Source organism: Rhinolophus ferrumequinum, chromosome 2, assembly GCF_004115265.2.
Source record: "Rhinolophus ferrumequinum isolate MPI-CBG mRhiFer1 chromosome 2, mRhiFer1_v1.p, whole genome shotgun sequence".
NCBI classification, from domain to species: domain Eukaryota; kingdom Metazoa; phylum Chordata; class Mammalia; order Chiroptera; family Rhinolophidae; genus Rhinolophus; species Rhinolophus ferrumequinum.
The window spans coordinates 2,244,019-2,264,842 of NC_046285.1; the positions used below are offsets into that span (position 1 = coordinate 2,244,019).

Here is a 20,824-nt window from a genome sequence, read left to right on the forward strand (position 1 = left end):
TTCTGTTGCCTTGGACCAACGGTATAACCTTAAAATGGAGATAACTCCTACTGTAGCTGTCTTCTGCTATCGCTTTGTGCAGGCTAACTAAAGTTGTGAAGAAATTTGAAGATAAAAATCCCTGTAATTATTGCTGTTAGTTCTCAGATACAGCACCAAATCAGAAAAAAATTATAAAAATCACCTCCATCCCCAAATTTTGCATTGTTAGAAGCGATTCCCCTGAAGTAGCATGATGAATGAGGCTAACTGGTTTTTGACTGCAAGTGCTTACAGGCAGGATTTATGAATGGATATGTGTGAAAGCCACTCTGGCCAGCTCTGAAGCCCCATACTTTCTTCCTGGGCTATTTATAGAAAGTGTACAGCCAGTGGAAAAGATCACATTTATTTTTACAAGCCAGTCATGACATGACCAAAGAATTCATTTCCTCTCTCTGGGAAGGTCATCTTCTGCAGCTGAAGGAGGCCAGGGAAGAAAGGAATCCCCTTGAGTCAACTAAACCAGCATGCGTCCACCCCAGAGACCAACCCACAGGTGACAGGCCTCCAAGTCCAACACCCTCACTTCCCAGGCATGACACTACGATGCTGCTCCTTCAGATGTCATCTCGATTATGACCAGCAGGTAAAAATAAAATGCATTACATAATATGCTGCAAAATTCCACTGCCAAATAGATTATACAGAGATAATGGAGTGCACTCTTATTTATCATTTGTCCTACATTTTAAACAGCTGAACACAATATAAAGTAAAACTGAATTTTAGAAGATGTGGCAAAATGGAGAGTGTGAAAAAATATTTTTAAAGCCATTTTATTCTGATGGCCTTATTACCCCTGAAATATGGAATATACCTGGATAGTTCCATGCAAATGTGGAGGTTTACTAAATATTTGCTGATTCGTCATCATTTATCTTGACAGAAATCTGGTGTCATTTAGCAAATAACATACATAGTTCCACAAACATCCCTGGTCTTGTGTAGTGTATTTGGTACCTATTTGCAAACATGACGTAAAGTGAAATCACTGTTTTCAACTAGAATATCCTGTTATCAATGTCATATGTGGTGTATAAAAACCAAGAAAGGGAAAGTGGAGGAAGGAAAGATAAAGGGGAGGAAAGTGCGTCCTCATTCTCTCAGGGACATAGTGGGTGCTGAAATCTTTGGGGGGTAAACTGTCATCTCACTGGGCTCATGCATCATAATCACTTGAAAATGATATGGGTATAATTTTATACTTAAGTGGCCTGCACTTAAGGACAAAGACATAGGGCAAGAAGAGAATTCTGTTTGCAGACTCAGATCTCCAACAAAAATATTAAATGACAAATACAGGGTTTATTTCTTGTTGTCAAACTCATCAATCCTTTTTAGAAGTCTGTCTCTTGAAAGTTCCTTCTGAAAGGGGAGGCCTCATTTTACAAGGAAGCTACAAAGTACTCATCAATCTGCTTTTCTAGCTTCCAAACCAACATTCTTTGGGGCTCTAGAAGAGACAATAATGACATGCAAATAATTTTGCATGTGGAAATATCCTGATTTCCACAATTGCCCTTGAATGCATGCACTGAATTAAGTTACAGGTGAGAAATAACATCCGTGGTAGGCACAAATTCTCAGCCCCTGTAACCTAATAGGAATTTCCTTGCACTTTGCAAAAGATGAGACACTGACATCCATCAGTGAACGTGCAAGTGTATTTACAATCCCATTAAAAAGCTCTAAATTAAATATAGACACATATAAAGTAAACTTGTTTGTGCAAATTCACACACAAGGATCCTGGTTCCTCCAGGGAACTGTGCCCAGCCTCTCTGTTTATAAATATACTATCGAATAAAAGCATCAACAAAAACAGCAATCTTTTTAGGAACATCAGCCTACCAGTGCTGAGGTAAGTGCTCATCTGCCTACGTGCTTTATGTAAATTGTACCATGAAGTTAAGACTTCCCATCAGTGACTTATTTGGCTGTTAACTAGAAAGACTTATCAGGAAGCGTGATAAGTATTTAAATAAACTGCCTCAGTGGCTTGTGTTAATCTAGAGTTGCCATCTCAAGTACAGGTTAGCGTTTATAAGAAGTGTCTTCAATACCAGCCAATGTGGTTGTCAGAAAGGATCTCAGAGGTGTGTTCACTCATTCTCCATGATTTAGGATGACCGCCATTCATGACCATAGTCTGGATCCAAATGAGACTTCAGTGTTTAACTAGGCAAAGGTAATCATATTGAACTCAAAAATTTCAGTTACAATTCAAGTAATATTCTCCTGACTTTATAATACAACTGCCTCATTTATTCCTGAGTATTAAATTTTTAATCTTAAGCAAGGATAGATAGCATCAATCTAGAACAGTGTCCTCTCACCTTCCTTGACAGCTGCGTTAGGAACCACAGGCACATTAGTGAGTTGGCCCCTTCTTCTGGCAGAGAAGCCAACGCTCTGTAGGTCCTGGTGAGCTACTTCCGGTGCTACCAAAAACTTGGCAACCCACACCATCTTCCTCCCCTCCTGGGTGGAATGCTAAACCTTGATTTGCAGTAAAGTAAGAAAAGCTTACTCCAACTGCTCTCCCCTATATTTGAGGACCAGTCGCTTGGGCATTGCTTCAAAGGCACATTTATTCCAGTGGCAATTTAAATAAATAGAGAAGTAAATAATAAGATTAAAAATAAACCAAAAAATAGGGCGGGTTCTGTGGAATACATTAAAGTAAATAGGAATCTGGGATCTATACAAACCACCAAGCTCCTCACCAAGAGTTTAACTAGAGTCCCTAAGGTAGAATAATTCACAGTTGTATTATGACACACATAGGCCTTCAGAAAACACTGTTTAAAAAAGTAGTTGAGAACTCTCGAGCTGCTTGCCCTGATGTCCAGTTCAAGTGTATGCAGTGCAGAAGGGCTGCAAAATTCAAAACTACACGACAAAGAAAATTCAGTGCATAGCACAGGCTTCATAAATTATGAAAAATCATTGTATATATTACTATTTAAATAACATCTGAGAAACATTTTGAAATAATTAACTTGTGTTCACATTCCATGCATTTTCCAGCAGGTTAAGCCCTGGGCTTATGTCTTGGTGCCCGTTTCCTACAAAGCTCCATTCTTTTGACAAATCCAAGCATTCCTCAGACTGAAATGGAAGTACTCAGGGATTTTGTCTACTTACCCTCTTTACTGCATATCTGACCTCGAAAGGCCTACTTGTTACTACAACTGGCACAGAAGACGATCGGAAAATCGAACTGTTTGGGGTTTTATTTGGGATTTTTATTCTCTGCTCCTGAAAAATCCCTGGATGTCACAGACACCAGCTGAATTTTGTCCGGGGGCAAAACCCAGTGGCCCGCTCCCTCCTGCGCGATCCACCTCCCTCTTCCAAGTCCCAAGTGCACTCAGACCCCCTTTTCGTGTTGGACTTTTTCCCTGTGGTTCTGCAGCACCCTCCTTGCGCAAAGGAAATACAACAAAACTTGAAAACAAACCAACAGCAACAACAGAAATTCCAAACAAACAGGTGGGCGAACCAGCAGACTCCTCCAAGGCGGGGGCTCACTTTTTACTGTAGAATTCGGAGTTGTTTAGGAACTTACGGATGACCAGTCCCAGACAGACAACCAACAGCAGCATGTAGCCCACGGTGCCCGAGAAGGTGGGAGCGGCAGGCGGCGCCTTGAGGAATTGGCGCAGGCCCTCCTCCACGTAGTACACCTGGTCATAGATGCTGAGGAAAGTGAAGATGTGGAACAGCTGGTGGCTGTGGCCGATAATGTCGAACAGGCCAGGCTGGATGCGCTCGGGGATCTTGCTCACATTGAAGAAGGCGGCCACCACCAGCCAGAAGTAGCGCCGGTAGAAGTGCACGAAGAGCGTGGGGTTCTCGCCGCGCAGGTCAAAGAGCCAGCTCTCGAGCATGATGGGACAGGCCATGCTAAGCGGCATGACGAAGACAAAGGTGCGCAGCGCGAACGGGTAAGAGCACCAGTCAGTGCGGCTCTTGCAGCAGGCCACGGTGCAGGCCACGGCCAGCACAAAGGCCACGGGCAGCACCAGCGCGCGGTAGGTGGCGATGAGGCGCGTGCAGTCCACGTGCCAGCCCAGGCGCTGCTGCACATAAGGGGTCATCACTCGGGCGTCCAACAAACTCAGGCCCGGCAGCAGGTAGTAGTAGTAGGCCACCGTGCTGCCGAAGCCGTAGTAGCTAATGGACGCGTAGTCCAGGTAGAAGAAGGCGGCGCGCAGGCGCAGTGACAGGCAGCTGAACACGTGCGCCGTGCAGCTCATAGCGAAGGTCAGCAGCACGCCCGACGCGTAGCACCACAGCGGCAGCAGCCACGGGTGGTGAAAGGGCACATCGCGGCCACTCAGGAAGAACAGGCGGCAGAACTTGCTCAGGAACAGCAGCAGCGGGATGAAGTGCGTCCAGAAGTTGAGCGTCTCGTTGGTAGGCTTCAGCACCGAGGCGAGGCATTCCTGCGCGGTGCAGGGCAGCCGCCGGTAGCCCGACAGTATGAAGCACTCCACGAAGTCGTCGGGCACCTCATCCCAGCGCAGCAGCGGCTTGGCGGATGCAGGGGGGTCCCCGGAGGCGGAAGGCTTGGGGCGCGAGGAGGTCTCCAAAGCCGCCTCGGTCGTGGCGGGCAGGCCCTTTGTGCCGGCGCCCCGGGGCTGCAGGCGCCGCGGCATGGTGCTCGGGGCTTGGCTAGGACGCGAACAGGCGACCTCTGGCGCCGGGCCCCGCGCGCTCTGCAGTCCCCGCCGGCCGCCGTCGGAGCCTTTGTGCACGCGCCTGGAGCGTCGCTGCAGGTTCAAGAGAAGACCTGAGCCTCTGAGCAGCCGTTCCTATAAATAAATAAAATAAAATAAAAATAATCAATTGGTAAGCAGCGCAGCGACTGGCAAGAGCGCGCGTGACTCGGCGGCCCCTTCGCCAGGCTTTCTGCTATCGGCTCGCGGCCGCCCGCGCTGCGGTAGCGGCGGCGGCGCGGCGGACTGCGGCGTTGGCGGCGCTGCTGCGGTGACTGGGCATTGCGCGGTGCGGGAGCAGCCGCCGCCGCCCCCGGCGCGGGAGGCGGGGACGTGGGAGCCGAGGCGCTGGAGGGAGGGAGGGACGGGCGCACCGAGGGAGGGCGGGGGCCTCCCCGGCTAGTGTTTCGCGGCCGCCTTGGGGGATAGAGTTGTCCCCAGTCTCGAGTTCCGTACCATCCCCCCTCCTCGGGCCGCAGCAGCCCTAGCTAGCCCGTTAATGATTGATGCGGGGGCAAAGGCTGCGCCAGCGACTCAGCTACGTGTGCAGAGGGCGAGGGTTGGCGCTGGGGTTCGAAACCCGACAGCCACGCGGGCGTTCAAGAGGCCGGTGGGAAGCCGCGTTCGCGGGGGACGGAGAGCTGTGGCGGGGGAAGGGCGAAGGAAGGGGAGGGCGCGCCTCTGCGGGGCAGGGCGGAGAGATGCGCCTACAGTAATCTCTGGAGGTGGCGGGTGCAGAAACGCTCCGGAAATCTGCGGGGTCTTGGAGGTGCGATTTGAGACCATGTCCGGATCAGGGCCGTGTCTCTGTCAGAAACCTGGGACTGCCCCTCTTTTTTGTGTGTGTGCACGCGCGAGCGCGCGCGACTCTCGTTGTGTGCACCACATGAAGCATTATCTCCTTTCGTGTAGCGGACTTATTCAGGTGCGTCACTAACCTCCCCTCTCCTTGTCCTTGACCAGTGCAAACCAACCATACCATAACTTGCCTCTGGTCGCGCTCAGTAGCCCTCGGGGGCGGCAGCTCCGCCATCCTCGTGTTCTTGCGTTTTTAACGAGGAATCTTGTTTGGAGCCCAAAGTCCGCCGACAACTTAGGACCCGGCGATTCAGAAAGACTCTGACCATCTCCGGAATTGATTAAGAAAGGGTTCCCACGCAGAGCTGTAGCCCAGTCTTGGGCCGATCATAGTAGAGGGCGTTGATGCGGGAGGACTTCAGGGAGCAGGTGCATTCTAGCACGAACTGGAAAGAGAACGGAGACAATTCATAGAGACTGGGAGGGGTTGCTTGGAAAAAGCTCACGCATAATTAACCAGACTACCTGGCAGGCTTGGGTGGCTGGAGGCCAGAAGAAAGAAGACTGAAGAATCGAAAAAGGGTTGAAAAATATGCCCTTGAACCTTGTAAGAGGGCTAAAAAAACCCCGTCTGCTCTAAAATGTTTACCATTTCACAGAAGTTTCTCCTAGTGATGACTTGAGGGTGTGACTGAGTCCAACTCGTATCAGGGATCGACATTATTTACAGTACAGTGTCATGGCAACAGGCGTTAACTAGTAGGGACCAGGCACTGTTCTAAGTGCTTTATAGTTTTTAAAACTTTTAGATACGAGTATTTTTCCCATTTTACAGACAAGGAAACGGAAGCGCCACAACCATGAATAAAATGCCCAGTTGCTAGAAGGGGTGGTATGAACCTAGGCAAGCTGCTTCTAGATCTCATGTACCTAAACCAGAACATCCAGCAATCGGCTTTGCTCAAAGAAAACTAGTAAGAAAGGACAGTTTGATTTAGGAAAAGACTTTCATTTTCATTTTACAAATGAAAGTCTACCTTCATCACTCCAGCAAATCTTACAAGTAGATCAAGAAAGATTTACTGAGTAGTGTTCTCAAGGAGGACTTAAGTTGTGGGTAAGAATTATTTATAACTAAGAAATCATTCAGTATTGTAAATGTCTCAAATTACTAAAAGGTAATAATAGAAACAGTCTCTTTAGAAGTTTCAACCTTCACTCTCAAAAAATGTTTTCCACTAGCAACTGGCTTAGCAAACTCTTACACAATTAGGCCAAAGGTATTCTTGTATCTTATGCCTTTCTGAGCTAACACAAATTTCTGATTAATGGATTTTAAATTAATGATATTTTGCTGTAGTTATTGAACTAGTATTTTGTTTTAGTATTTTCTGTTTTTCCATTGTCTATAGACTTGTTGTTTTAAAGCAAAATCTAATTTACTTTCACATCTGAACTAAAGACCGGGCTAATTTGTAAAAGGGATTAAGACTCACCCATTTATAAATGAGGCCTAGGAATGATAAACCTGAATCTAGGGCAGACCAGAAGAAATCTTTTCATATTCTCTGTTACTCCACAAGTGGCCTGAGCTGTGTGTGACCTGTAAAAAGTGTTGATTCTGTAATAATTCCCATATTTACCAACCTCTTAGTTGCAGATTCAGCTCACTTACATAATTAGGGGAAATAGAATAGAAAGTTCACATCAAGTAAAATAATGGAATTGACTGTAAATGAATGTGCAAAAACTCTAGTTATGTAAATAACATCTTTATGACTAAGAGTGGTGAGACGGGCTATAATAAAATGTGTTCTTTAAAACACTCAGTATTTATAAAATCTGTTGTAACCTTCTTACAGGTCTTTCAGGAAGTCTTTGTGGTTTCTGCTTTTCTCTTTTCTCATACATCTCCCACCCTACATGAGGCAAAAAATCATCTGATGCCATGAAGTGGTGTTCATGAAAGCTCTCTGGTGCCAATGCAGACAGCTGTCCTTGCTATTCCTTGACAATCCAAGTGAAAAAGAACTAAGGAAACAGAAAGACTGACCTAACATTTAAAAAAAAAAAAAAAGCAATATGACTTTTTCTTAATTACTACCAATCTATAGAATTAATTTTTCTTAAGTTTTTGAGATATAAAAATGTGTACCCTAAACCCTACACAGGCACGTTTTGTAGTTTAACTCCAGTAAACTGCCTCTTGTCAGTGAGCACCACACTCATACCCCCTGGGCTTGGCTAAACAGATAGAAGCCCCAGGCAGGCAGCCATTCGGTGAAGGTGCACTGGGAGATAAAGCATCTCTAAGGTAACCAGGACTGACTACCAAGTTCTTGGCAGAGAAGAGTCACCGTGTATTACATTGGAAAGCCCGTGCATGCATTCAGAGGCAGAAACCAGTGAATTCTCCCAATTGAAAGCTTGTCAAACCAAGACCCAAATGTGGGTTGGGTAGTTCCGTGGCAGCCCTGTACATTCGGGAGCTGAGGGGTCCTGACTAACAAGTACAGTCCTATGTAGGAACTGCAGCAAACAGGACAAATGCTTTTGCCCATATAGTTTGCTTTGGCAGTGTTCTTATAGACCAACTATAGGTTTATTTGTGTTTCTACAGTAATAAAATGAAGCATATATAAAAATTCCACAGCAAATTTGATGTTCTTTAAATGGGACAATGAGCTATTCGTAAAAGCTGTAGAAAAGAAAAACATACGTACTATGTGATGAAACACCTGTTTTCAGAGGAAATAATTTTTTTCCTAGTTTAATTTTTAGCCAAAACCAACCAACCAACTAAACAACCAAAACCCACTATGGACCCAGTGCTTTAATGCACCCAAGACTCTGTACAAAGAGAGCTCTATAAGGTTTAGTGCATCTCCTCCCAACGTACAGTCTAAACAAAGTGCTTTCCTTCCCCACAAATTATAAACAGCCATAATGTTATCATTCAAATTCTTCCAGGTCAGATGTGGTCACTACCAGATCGTAAGGTCTGAGCTTCCTAATGGTGAAAAACCTTCTGGCATGGCACCGGGTATAACTCTGGCAACCTTTAGGGAAAACTGCCATCCAAAGGCAAGGTAGAGGGCTGGAAGCAGGAGAGAGTGGTGGGAAATTGAATTCTTACCTGGCACTGTTCCTGTGTTTACTGAACTGGTAACAGGTTCTCTTTTGAAGAAGAGCTAAGGGAGACATTAAGGATGTTTTCGCCTTGTGAGGTTGTATGCAGGGAGTGACAACAAACTCCCCTCTCTCCCACCAGTTCACCTGTTCTCTCCAAAGTGAGGTGCAGAAGACTGATTAAGCTGAAGAATACAATGTTAAAACTTCTGTTTCAGTTGATCTCATCCTTTTAAATGTCTACACTCTATGAAGCTTTTATAATACACTTAATATGTTGTACATGGAGGTAACTTATAAATAATATATTGTGGCATGGGGGAGTGTCAAAACGCTGGCGGATAAAAGATGTGCCATCAAAACTTTGTGGACTTCTGCCCTGCAGTCCATTGGTCTTGTTTGTCCAGCCTGCTTCCATCTTCTCTCCTGGATCCAGGATGGATTCCACTGTCCTGCTTCTCAGGTCACTGGAAAGGGTGTTTTGGGGTCACCATCTGTCAGCCAACAGTCCAGTCCCTATGCCCTGAGCAGCCATGCCCAAGCCTTCAGCCCCTGCCACAGCTTCCCCGCGTGAGGATGGCAGTCTTCACTCTGGAGTGAATTCTTCCAATTCTGCCCTTCCTGTTTCCTGGCTAAAGTCTGTTGTCTTCAAACGACAAAGGCATCATAATTACAGGGTATATTCATCCTGATTCAGTTACCCTTTGGGGAGGAAACTGTCACTGGCTGTTGCTTGCTTTAGTTAGGGCCTTTTAGATAGTTTCCATTTATTTAACTTTAGAAACAGTTGTACAAGTGTGTATAAATTAGATTACTGGGTTCTTGCTCACTATTTATTAACAGTTTTCCTTGAAACACAGTGCTTTGCCCATAATAAGCACGCAACACATATTTGTGATTGGAGAAATTCTATTCAGTACTGTAAGCCTTTAAAACGTTAGAACTTGGAATCCTGGCATCTTAGAATAGAAATGTCACTTAATCCTTGAAGTCATCTAGTCCAGCTCTCTTTTCCATTTATGATAATTATTTCAATTTAGTGTTCAATACTGTACTCAGGTACTGGGATAGGCACTTTCCATTTATTAGCTCTAATTCTCAGAATACTCTTTGCAAGATAAGTCTACTGTTCCTATTTTCAGGCAAGAAAACAGAGGCTCAGCCTTGACTATCTCCAGTAAAGGGACTTACTATTTCACATTGCCTCTCCTTCCATTTTAAGCTTTTTAAGTCATTGTTCAAAAACTTTGTAAATAATTAAATGAGCACAACTGAAGAGAAAAAAACCTGCTGTTGTATCTCCGCCCAGTGTTCAACCATAAGTGTTACTGAATGTGGGCCCCAATTGTGTCTGGTTAGAACGTCCCTGAAAAGCATGATGGCAGATAAAGCATGTATTCTTGCAATATATGACAGCTGAATATTAACTAGGCATGACTGGAAGGTACATTTCATATAAAAATCATTTTTCTGTAAACAAATTGCATATGTTGTTCCTGGGGGGCTTGCCATACCCTAGGTCTTTGCAAAGAGTCAACTAGCAGATTCCAAGATTTCACAGATGATTCTTGCATTTAGCACAGCTTTGTTGATTACAGTGATTGCTCAATTCATCCATTGATAGACACTTCCATATCTTGGCTATTATCATAATTTATGCTGCAATGAACATGGGGATCCATGTAGCTTTCCAAATTAGTGTTTTTATTTTTTTCAAATAAACCAGGAAGTGGAATTGCTATATCACATGGTAGTTCTATTATTAATTTTTTGAGGGTCCTCCCTTCTGTTGTCCATAGTGGCTGAAAAAATATACATTCCCACCAACAGGGCACAAGGGCTCCCTTTTTTCCACATCCTCACCAACACTTGTTATTTCTTGTCTCTTTGAGGATAGCCATTCTGACAGGTACAAGGTGACATCTCAGTGTGGTTTTGATTTGCATTTCCCTGATGATTAGTGATGAGAATCTTTTCATGTGCCTATAAATTTATTTAATGCAATGACTTTTTTTCTTTGAGGTGAAATATCTGTTTGTTGAAAATATTTATCAACATAATTATCTAGGTGCTAATCACTAAACTGATCGAAGGGTATCTTATATATATTGACTTTAAGAGTGTTATTTCAGTGATCTTACATTCATCTTGTGCCCAATTCAAGTGAAAAAAAACCACAAGAATTTGGGGTTACCAATGAGTCTTGTCAGCATACTTAATTCATTTCTACACAATGATCAAGGAGCAGTTTTTTCTAGGAACATGCTTATTCTTCACCCATCAGCACATTTTCTTTGAGCCTGTGTTCTGAGAATTTTGTAATCAAAATATGTTAGTTTTGTTTTAGTCTTGATCCTGCCCTGCTCCTCCAACCTTTCTTTTCCTCCCACCAATCTCAACTCTAGATGCCTCATTCTTGTACACACTTAACTCACTGTTTAGAGATGTTTCCCAACCCGGGTAGGGATTATTGAATAAATCTATAGCAGGCATTCAGGGATGAGCCCCAGCTTTCCATTTAACAAGCAGTAATACACACTACCACGGAGGTACAAAGTTGGACTAGGTACTTGGGGAAAAGATGGGCAAAGGAGCAAGTGGGGGTACAAGGAGAAGTCAGAATCATTCCAGTGGTTAGTTTCAGGGGAAAGGGGCCCACAGTGTTTTAATGCAACCACTTTGTGCTTACTTATTTAATGTAGCCATTTTGAAACAAGGAACATTTCAATGCTGCTTCCAACACCATTAAGCTGTCAATGTTTTTCCTTCTAAGTAATGTGCTAGTCAGACACCTGCCCCCATCCCTGACCCCCACCCCATAGAGGTCAGGGCTGGGGTGAGGATTTAGCGACATCTGGCCTGCAAACCACATACAACTAAAGGTCATGAGTCAGCCACGCTTGTTTATCTCAAAGAGAACCATCAATTCTGGATTATTTGTCTGTCCCTTAGCTTGTGTCTCACTGTCTCTGATTCCTCCTTTACCATAACAAGGCTTACGCTCCCTTACTTTTGATTAACAAATAGATTTGAATGCCAAAGAATGGAACCTAACTTTGTTTTCCACTTTAAATTGCACAAATGGCCACTCCTGTATTTTGGAAGCTTCCTGATTATACTAACCTGAATTAATTGGGGCTGTGTTGGGAGGGGAAGGGAGTGGGAATGGAACAGCTCTTTGGGCTACAATTCTGTCTCATATTCCCAGGTTCAGACTGCATTGGAAATCCTCAGTTAACATTTTTAAAGGTCCTTCAGCAATGTACATACACTTTATCTACTGTCATGAAACTCCTTTATAAAAACCACTGAGGGGAGATAGTTTAATCCAGGCCTGGTAGATGTCAATACAAGGCAACACAACTCTCTGTTTCCTCAGATTATTTTTTAAAATTAAAATAATATTGAGTAATTGGATGTGGGCTTGTCAAAGCAACAGATTTGCAAAACATTTTAAACGATTCATAAAGTAGAAAATGAAAGTCTCTCATAAAGAAAAGGGATCAGAGATGGAAGAAGGAGTGTAGAAAGTCTATTTTACTTGGGTTTCTTTTTGGTCATTTACACTTATGCCAAGTTTCTTTGGACTTTGCTGTGCAGAATGTCTTGTCTCAGGAGAGACAAACATGGTATAAACACTATAAAGAAAGGAATAAAAAGAGGGAGGAAGAGGAGAATTTCTCTGTGTGAGACGGGCATGGAAATAGCCAACCTTAAGTTTCCAAATTGGAGTGCTATTTTCATCAGGGCTGATGTGGTTCTTAAGTTTCACCTCAGCCTCATGGTTGATGGCAGAAAATCATCGCCCCAGTGGGGAACAGAGGGGAGCCCAGTGGAGGCCTGCTCCTAAATCCTGTCTCATGTGGTTGGTGGTTAGTTCACATAAGAAAATAATTTTTATTCTAAATCACTAACCTTTTAAGACTCAGGTTGCTGGTCACCACTCTCCCTCATTCTATCCTCTCTCCTTTCCACCTGCACAGGCCTTCCTGCCATTCCTCTGTCCCAAGCAAGTGCCAAGTAGGAGAGACTTCATGTGGCTGTGCCCAGGCTACCCCCTGCACAATGGCCTGGCTGAGTGAGCAGGGAGGTCTGATAAGCAGCCCATTATGAGCCCGGGCATGGGCTGTCTGCCCGGAAGGCATGCCTTTTCCTGATTCGCTGGCGGGCTGACAGCGGCCCCTGGGCCCTTGCACTTGCTCTTTCTCTCTGCCTCCGTCTGCCTCAAATGCTTTCTACCTTGACATTCTCCTTTCATTCAGTTCTCTGCTTAACATCACCACTTCTCTGAAAACTCGGCTACCTACCTTATCTAGAATTATAGCCCGCATCACTCTCTGCTTCCTCACCCTGCTTTATTTTCTTCATATGTCCCTATCCGACATTATATAACATATGGTGTCATACACTAGTATGTTTATTCATTCTGTCTTCCCTGCTGAAATATAAGCTCTGTGAGGCCTTGGCTTCCCAGCACCTGCCTGGTGCCCGGGAACAGCAGGCCCTGAGTAGACGGTGTGGCAAACGTATAAGAACACCCATCTCCAAGGCTTTCTAAGCCTAGAGCTGGGCTCAAGGCAGAATATTTGTATTGGCCCTGTTTAGGCACTCTTCTCTAATTAACTGACCTGACCTCTACAACCCAGAAAAGATAAACCAAAAATAGAAAACACAAAAGCTGTGGGCTGTGAACCTCAGTGACTGGGGAAGTGGTTTCTGTACTTCAGAATTGATCACCTGGGGATCCTAACAACAAAACAAGACCCCCAAATGGTGCGTGCCCACTGCCCCACGCCCTCTTGGCTAAGTAGCTGGAAAGCGTCATGTTCCCCGGTGAACTTGTAATTTATCTGGAAAGAAACAACGTATTACATGGACTATTAAGATAGGCAAGACTTAACAATACTTGGAGTTGAATTTTAAAGGTCAATTCTAACAACAACAGTTTGTATCAGAGAATTCCTCAAATCTCTTCTATTAATAGCATCATTTAGCACCCCTGCAGCTCAGCAGACGCTGTTCAGGGTTCTGGCTCACCATGGTTTCACCTTAACTGAGATCCAGAGAGGCAAATGTCAGTGCTGATCTAGTGCGTGCAGGTGGAAAAAATGTACACCCTCTTTGCCTATGGTTTGAACTTTACAATTTAAAGTCTGGTTTTAAAATGCTTGGTCTTGCAAATGTCCTGAGCTTTTAGAGCGCTGCACAACGGTGAGAGCTCAGCCGGACTGCAGCTGCGGGCGGGCGGCAGCTCAGGTTTACAAAGAGGCTCCAGCCCCACGCGGGGCACTAACACTTGGGTGGCCCACCCCGCTGGCACACACAGAGCCCCAGAACCAGCCCCTTTGGGGAAGAACTGAAGGAGCAGCCTAGCCTCTGGTCTGCTGTCAGGTTTGTTGACACGTGCCCTCTCCTGGACATGGCAGCTGCTGCAGGTGCCAAGTGACCTGACAACCCCCCTCTGAGAGCGAGGCTAAAGGCAGAGTTCAGCCCAGCGCTGGCAGCAGACTCCGGAGGGAAAACAGCTCCTGGAAACGTGGGTTCGTTAGAGGTGAAAGAAGACGCGAGTTCAGCGTCAATAACTGATGGGTTGAAGCTGTATTTTAAATGCCTTCCAGCTTGATTGAGGCTGGATTTCCTTTCATCTAGTGTGCTTAGTCGGAAACTTAGGAAAGTGGAGTTTTGTATTTTTAGGAGCGGTGACTGTGTATGTGCACGAGGACGGACGCAGGAACGTGTGCCTGGTGTTAGTTCCCGGAAAGAACAGTGGTGCGTTTGCACGGGCTTTTGGTCCAATTGTAATGCTTCCTTTAACGTGTTCAGCATATTTTCTTTGATGACAGAGCCTATGATGACATTACTTAGCCATAGGTGCAAAAACTACATCCTGATGTATTTCCTCCTTCTAGCCTTTTCTGCAAATTCGGAGCCTGTTCTGAGAGAACTTCCTCACTGTTATTCCTGCACCCACAATGATGGCCGGCCAGTAAAATTTCCACCAGGACTTGCCCACATCCTATGGGAAGGTGTTTGTATTCCAGAGCTTAAAACAGCCGGCTGAGAGCTCCTTGACCGAAAGGATTCTCTTTGAAAGCATGTAAGAGGTCCTGTGCTTGTTTCTTCAAGTGACAACTGGGAAAAATTCAACTGTGGTGACCACCTTTGGCCCGTTCTCTTTCTCTGCAGTGAGTGGATAACATGCCATGTGGGCACCTATGACAGGCCCTGTCAGTGGTCCCTAAAGTGAAATGGGAAAGAAGTATCTCTGGGGACTCTTTTGGCTATTTCCCTGGACCCTTCTATTCCTTCCTAGTGGACTGCTTTTTAAGTCCATTTCCCTCACTTTATAGATGAGGAAACAGGAGCCCAGAAAAGTGAAGTCGTGTGCGAGGCCACACAGCTGGGTTTCTGACTCCCAGCGCTGTGCTTTCTGTGAAACTACATGGGGTACACAGTGTGGGGTGATTAAAAGAGCCCTGGCTTTCAAGTCAGGTAGTCCTGGGCTTAAAGTCTGACTTTGTCACATACCAGCTATGTGATTATGGGCACGTTGTTTAACCTCTCTGATCTGTAAAGGGGAACCATAATGTTTTCTTGCAAAGTTGTGATATTGATGTATAAAAAGTGCTAGACACAGACTAGATATCAATAAAAGGTAGCTGTTATTTCCCTGTTTACCCAAGGCATAGCAAACCCAGGCATGATATTGCAAAATACTGGCTTAAGATGGTACAACTTTCAAAGATGTTTATCTTTTAGTAGAGATCCTTAAAAATGGAAAGACATTGAGCTAAAAGGGATGAACTTTAGTCATGAGAGGACATGTGGGCATAACTCAGCTAAATGCAGTGGGGATGGGTCAAGTGTAAGGGGGACAAGCTCTACTTGAAGGCGCTGGGAGGAAGTGTGTGAGGACACGAAAGGCATGAAGACAGACATGGCGGTGTTCCAGGCAAGCAGCCAGCCTCAGGGGGTAGCCGTTAGCATGACTAGTCAGACTGACCATGGACAGCGTGCAGAGCCAGAAACCCAGAGCAGCTGAGATACATGCTTATGGGCCTGAGTAGCTGACATCAGGGCGGGCTATTAGGAGGTGTGGGGCCTCAGCCCTGATCTCTGCTCAGGACCTGGAAAGCGGGGAGTAGGGCCTGCTGATCAATCCCAACATGCCTGCAACTGCTTCTGCTCTTGCGTTTTAGCCTGGCCTTAATAAGTTGTGTATGTCAATGACAGTTGCCATTTATTTTAATTTGCATAAAAGAGGGTTTTTTTTTTTAAATAGAGAATTGTAGGGAAAAACTAAATTCTAAACCGTTAGTAAAATTCTAAATTCTCTTCCAGTCTTTCTTCATACCAACTGATGTTTCATATCGTTATAATCCATGTGTCAGTTCCATCTTAAGTCCTGTTCTAAATGTAGTTATTTCTATGAATTAACATAGTATACATCCTTTCCATTTTTAATACCTCTGTAATGTTGCATCCAGGTTACATTCAGATTCTCCACTGGCAGTACTTGAGATGTTAAGAATTTATTATGATTACCAATTGCACAATTTATGAAAATGTCTTTGGATTCTTTTCTTTTAGGTTGTTTCCTTGCCATAAGTTCCCAAAAATGGAATTATGAGATCAAATATATGAACAGTTTGGTGGTTCCTATTATGTTTAAAAATTTCATTTTGGAAAACAACAATGGAGATGTTTCTCCTTACTACCCTGTCAACCCAGAGCCTACACAGGTCTCATGCCCCATATTCCACAGGCATGTGCCTCCACTTTGTCCTGAATCCTGGATACACACCCTAGATGTGGTAATCAAGGTTTAAGCGAGGCCAGCCTCAAGGCCAAGGTGAGAGTTCGTGCTGGGCAAGCCAACTCATGCTGGCCTTGGCCGCAGGCTGACCCTTGCCCCAGAGAGAAGGCAGAGAGGACACATTACTTGTCTTTACGCTTAGGAAACACACGCCTCGTGCAGTAGAGGGGAGAAGGAGACAGAACTGAGCTGAGAAGGGCTTTCCTACATGTAATATTAGAATTGACTGCAGTCCTGTTGTCAGGTCTTTTCATGGTAAAGACTCTATTTATTCAATTAGGAGAGGACATAACTAATTCTTCATTCACCAAGTGCTCTCCATGTTGTTGTTCCAAAGGAACACGATAAGACTATCCCAATTTCTGCATATCCTCAGCCCCCCGGTGTGCGAGCACCATGAAGGCAGGGACTCGACATGTCGTGCTGCCTGCTCTGTCCCCAGCACCCAGTACAGCACTGGCGTGCGACAAATAGTTGTCGAATCCATAAATGAATGGGTGTATTCCTAGAAATAGGAAACTTCCAATAAATGAGACAACCCAGTTCTTTCCATGGGACTTTCTATCCAAGCTACATGTGGAGCTCTTTTTTTTTTTTAACAGTTAGTAGACTTCAAGTGAACATCAGCCACGCCCTTGATGTAAAGAACAGCCCAAACAGAAGGAAATTAATTTCAGAAATTCTTTTGTGAACACAATTTAATAAGTAATTTTCAGGGAAACTGTAAGATTGTTTGAATTTGGCTGGTGCACTTGTTCTGGCTGAGAGCATGAAGATCTGATGAGTCAGCGGTGCATCAGGCTATATCTCCAAATGGTCTTGCATGAATTAATCATTAGACAACACTCAGGGCCCCACCCATGTTTACTTTCCATTTTCAAAATTATGTTTCACAAATCCCCAAATAACACTGAAAATAACTTTTTCACCCAAAAATTTGGTTAAAGAAGAAAATTATGATATGAATGGGATTTTTTCCAGTTCTAATTCTAACTTCTTGTTAGTGTATAGAAAAACTATTGATTTTCGATATTATTGATTTTTGATATCTTGCCATTGTTTCAAATTCCTGTACTCTAGTATTTTGTTGTCGTTGTTAAGTATCTTAGGTCTTCTAATTGTACTCTCCTATCATTCGCTATCATTCTTTTAACACACTGCTAGATTTAATTTGCTAATATTTTATTTAGAATTGTTTATCTTCATAAGTCAGATTCTTCTACAATTTTTGTATTATATGTTTTATAGTATTTATATGTATTATACTATTTTATAGTATTTATATGTATTATACTATTAACATTATTTTATAGTATTTATATGTATTATGCTATTAACATATAATTTTTGTATTATGTTTTATAGTATTTATATGTATTATACTGTTTTATAGTATTTATATGTATTATACTATTATATGTATTAATACTATATGTATAGTATTTATATGTATATGTTTTATAGTTGTATTATATGTTTTGTGTTATATGTTTTATAATTTTTGTATTATATGTTTTATAGCAGGTGTGAGTATTAAGGATAGGCAACATATCCAGTGAACTAAAGTGCTTTCTACCTCTTCGTGGTCTGGGATGGTTTGAGAAGCATAGGGTTAATAACATAGTGCTTATTCCAGAATTGTAATCTTTTATAACATTAGGAAACACATCCACATAATTTAGAATATTATCAACTCAAAGGTAAAAAACTATGTGATTATGTCAATAAGTGAAAAAAATTTGATAAAGTTATAGGTTTTCTAATAGAAGTTGAAGTATAACAAAAACAGAAGGAAACAACCTACAGCTGCTAAAGACTGTGAGTTAAGGTCAGCAACATCATATTATTCAGTGAAAAATTAAAGCAACTGCTATTAAAATCAGTGATAAAACTGGGATATTTATAGTCACCACTATTCAATAGTTTTTGAAAGTTAACTAATGTAATAAGACTACTCCATAAATTTAACAAGTGGTATAAATATTGAAAACAAAGAGAAACATTTTTTGCAGTCGTGTGACTGTATGTCTAGAAAATGCAAAAGATTCCATTAAAAAACAATTAGAACAATTAGAGATTTTAGCTCAATTGATGAATACCAGATAAATACCCCTAAATCATTAGCTTTCTTCTATATTAGCAATTGCCTATTAGATACGGAAAAAATACACCATTCACAATAGTGACAAAAGATGTTAAATAATTTAGAACAGATTCAATGATAAAGAATTATATTTGTATATACGTATATGTGTATGTATATACGTATATATACACATATATATAAAATATATATATACACGTATATATGTGATATATATATATATCATATATATATATTTTTAAGGAGAATGCAGCTCACAGTGGCCCATGCGGGGATCAAACCGGCAACCTTGGTCTTGGTATTATTAGCACCACACTCTAACCAACTGAGCTAATCGGGCACCCCAAGAATTATATTTTTAAAAACTCTAACAGGGTCGGCCTGGTGGCTCAGGTGGTTGGAGCTCTGTGCTCCTAATGCCGAAGGCTGCCAGTTCGATTCCCACATGGGCCAATGGGCTCTCAACCACAAGGTTGCCGGTTCGACTCCCCCCAAGGGATGGTGGGCTGCGCCCCCTGCAACTAACTATGGCAACTAACAACGGCAACTGGGCCTGGAGCTGAGCTGCACCCTCCACAACTAAGATTGAAAGGACAACAACTTGACTTGGAAAAAGCCCTGGAAGTACACACTGTTCCCCAATAAAGTCCTGTTCCCCTTCCCCAATAAATCTAAAAAAACCCAACTCTAACATTTTATTGAAGAACCTAAATAAATGGAGCACTCCACCAGATTCATGGATAGAGAGAGTTAATATATAAATGTCAATTCTTAGCAAATTAATAGGCACATTTAATACAATGCAAATCAAAACGTGAAGATATATTTTCTTCGAAATTGGGCAATGATTTAAATGTTTGTATGGAATAAAAATGTTTGCAAATTCATTGGATAAATTTAGAAGAGTACTGAAGAAGCTCTTACCAGAGAGAGAGAGAGAACAAAACTTATATAAAACTACTACAATGAAAACAATACAGTTGCAACACAACTGCAATAGAGTCCAGAGGTAGGTCGACTTCATGGAAGAACGTGTATCATGAAATTTGTATTTTAATTAAATGGGAAAGAATGTTTATTCAATGAGTTTGGCATAATTAGCTGTTCATCTGGATATTTAGAAGGATAAGATCCTGAGGGAAATGACTTGGGTTCAAATCCCAGTTTGGTGTCTTAGCTGTGTAAACTTGGCTGGTTCCTTAAATTCTCTCCTTCTTAATTTTCTTATCTCTAATCCTCAAGTGTATAAAGTGCTTATAGAGTGCCTGGCATATAGAAATGCTCAGCAAATGCTAGCTATTATTGTTATTATTATTAAATTCTTCACATTATATAAAAATTAGTCCCAGATGGATTAAAGAGCTAAATTTAAAACATAAAACAATAAAAAGAACAGAAGGAAATATAGGAGAGTATTTGTATAGTCTCAGTTTGGGGGAGATTTAGCCTATAGCAAGGTAAGAAGCCCAGCAACTACAGAAGAAAATTCTGGGGCGGTGTGTTGGCTTAGTTGGTTAGACTGCAGTGCTCATAACACCAACGTCGCCGGTTCAAGTCCCACATGGGCCAGTGAGCTGTGCCTCCATAACTAGACTGAAAACGACTTGACTTAGAGCTGATGGGTCCTGGAAAAACACCCAATATTCCTCAATAAAACTTAAAAAAAAAAATCTGATGAGTTCAACAACATAAAAATTAGAAACTTCTGCCTAGAAGACAGTGGCCTCAAAGTCAGTATAGGACAGACAAGAAATTTTCTTTAAAAAACAAAGAATTCCTACAGTCTAATAAGAAAATAGAAAACGAAAGAGAAAGAAAAGTGGGCAAAAGACGTGAATAATCAGTTCACAAATGAAGAACATATAGCTGATAAATGTATTAAAAGATGCTCAATTACCTTAGGCCAGGGAAATACAAATGCCAATAGTGGTGAGCTGCTTTTTCTAATCCATCAGACTGACATCAGTTTGTAAATTTACCAGTTTATGAGACTAGTAACATCCAGCTCTGGCTGGAGTATGGAGAAGCGGGCAGTCTTCAGCGTTGTTGGCCAGACTGTCAATTCTTGAAAATGTTAAATCAGTTGGCTAATCAATTAAAATTAAACTTGCACATACCTTTTGACCCAGCAATCCCACTTTTGAAAATGTAGACTATAGAAATAAAAGTGCCAATAATTAAAGGATAGGTGTTTGAGGAAATTTGCTGCAG

General features: G+C 42.7%; 1 protein-coding gene across 3 annotated transcripts; it reads right to left on the bottom strand.

Annotated features, from left to right (window-relative positions):
• Nucleotides 1-2,608: 2,608 nt before the first annotated feature.
• PAQR9 (progestin and adipoQ receptor family member 9) lies at nt 2,609-6,499 on the bottom strand. Of its 3 annotated transcripts, none has more exons than XM_033129246.1 (3): nt 6,214-6,499; nt 5,746-6,010; nt 2,609-4,862 (listed from the first exon to the last, which is right to left on the bottom strand). In XM_033129246.1, the coding sequence occupies exons 2-3, from the start codon at nt 5,797-5,799 to the stop codon at nt 3,573-3,575; spliced, it is 1,344 nt and encodes a 447-aa protein (XP_032985137.1). In that variant the 5' UTR covers nt 5,800-6,010; nt 6,214-6,499; the 3' UTR covers nt 2,609-3,572. The 3 variants fall into 3 exon arrangements, with proteins under 3 accessions (XP_032985137.1, XP_032985133.1, XP_032985142.1); XM_033129242.1 differs by having other exon boundaries at nt 6,090-6,226; XM_033129251.1 differs by lacking the exons at nt 5,746-6,010; nt 6,214-6,499 and adding an exon at nt 5,223-5,378.
• Nucleotides 6,500-20,824: the final 14,325 nt, after the last annotated feature.

What these genes read in the sequence shown, in the direction of transcription:
- PAQR9 (XM_033129246.1), bottom strand. Translation starts at nt 5,799, where the DNA reads ATGGCGGAGCTGCCGCCCCCGAGGGCTACTGAGCGCGACCAGAGGCAA. An exon ending in GCGACCAGAGGCAAGTTATG is followed by an intron (nt 4,863 to 5,745) that starts GTATGGTTGGTT and finishes ATTTATTTATAG; the next exon opens with GAACGGCTGCTCAGAGGCTC.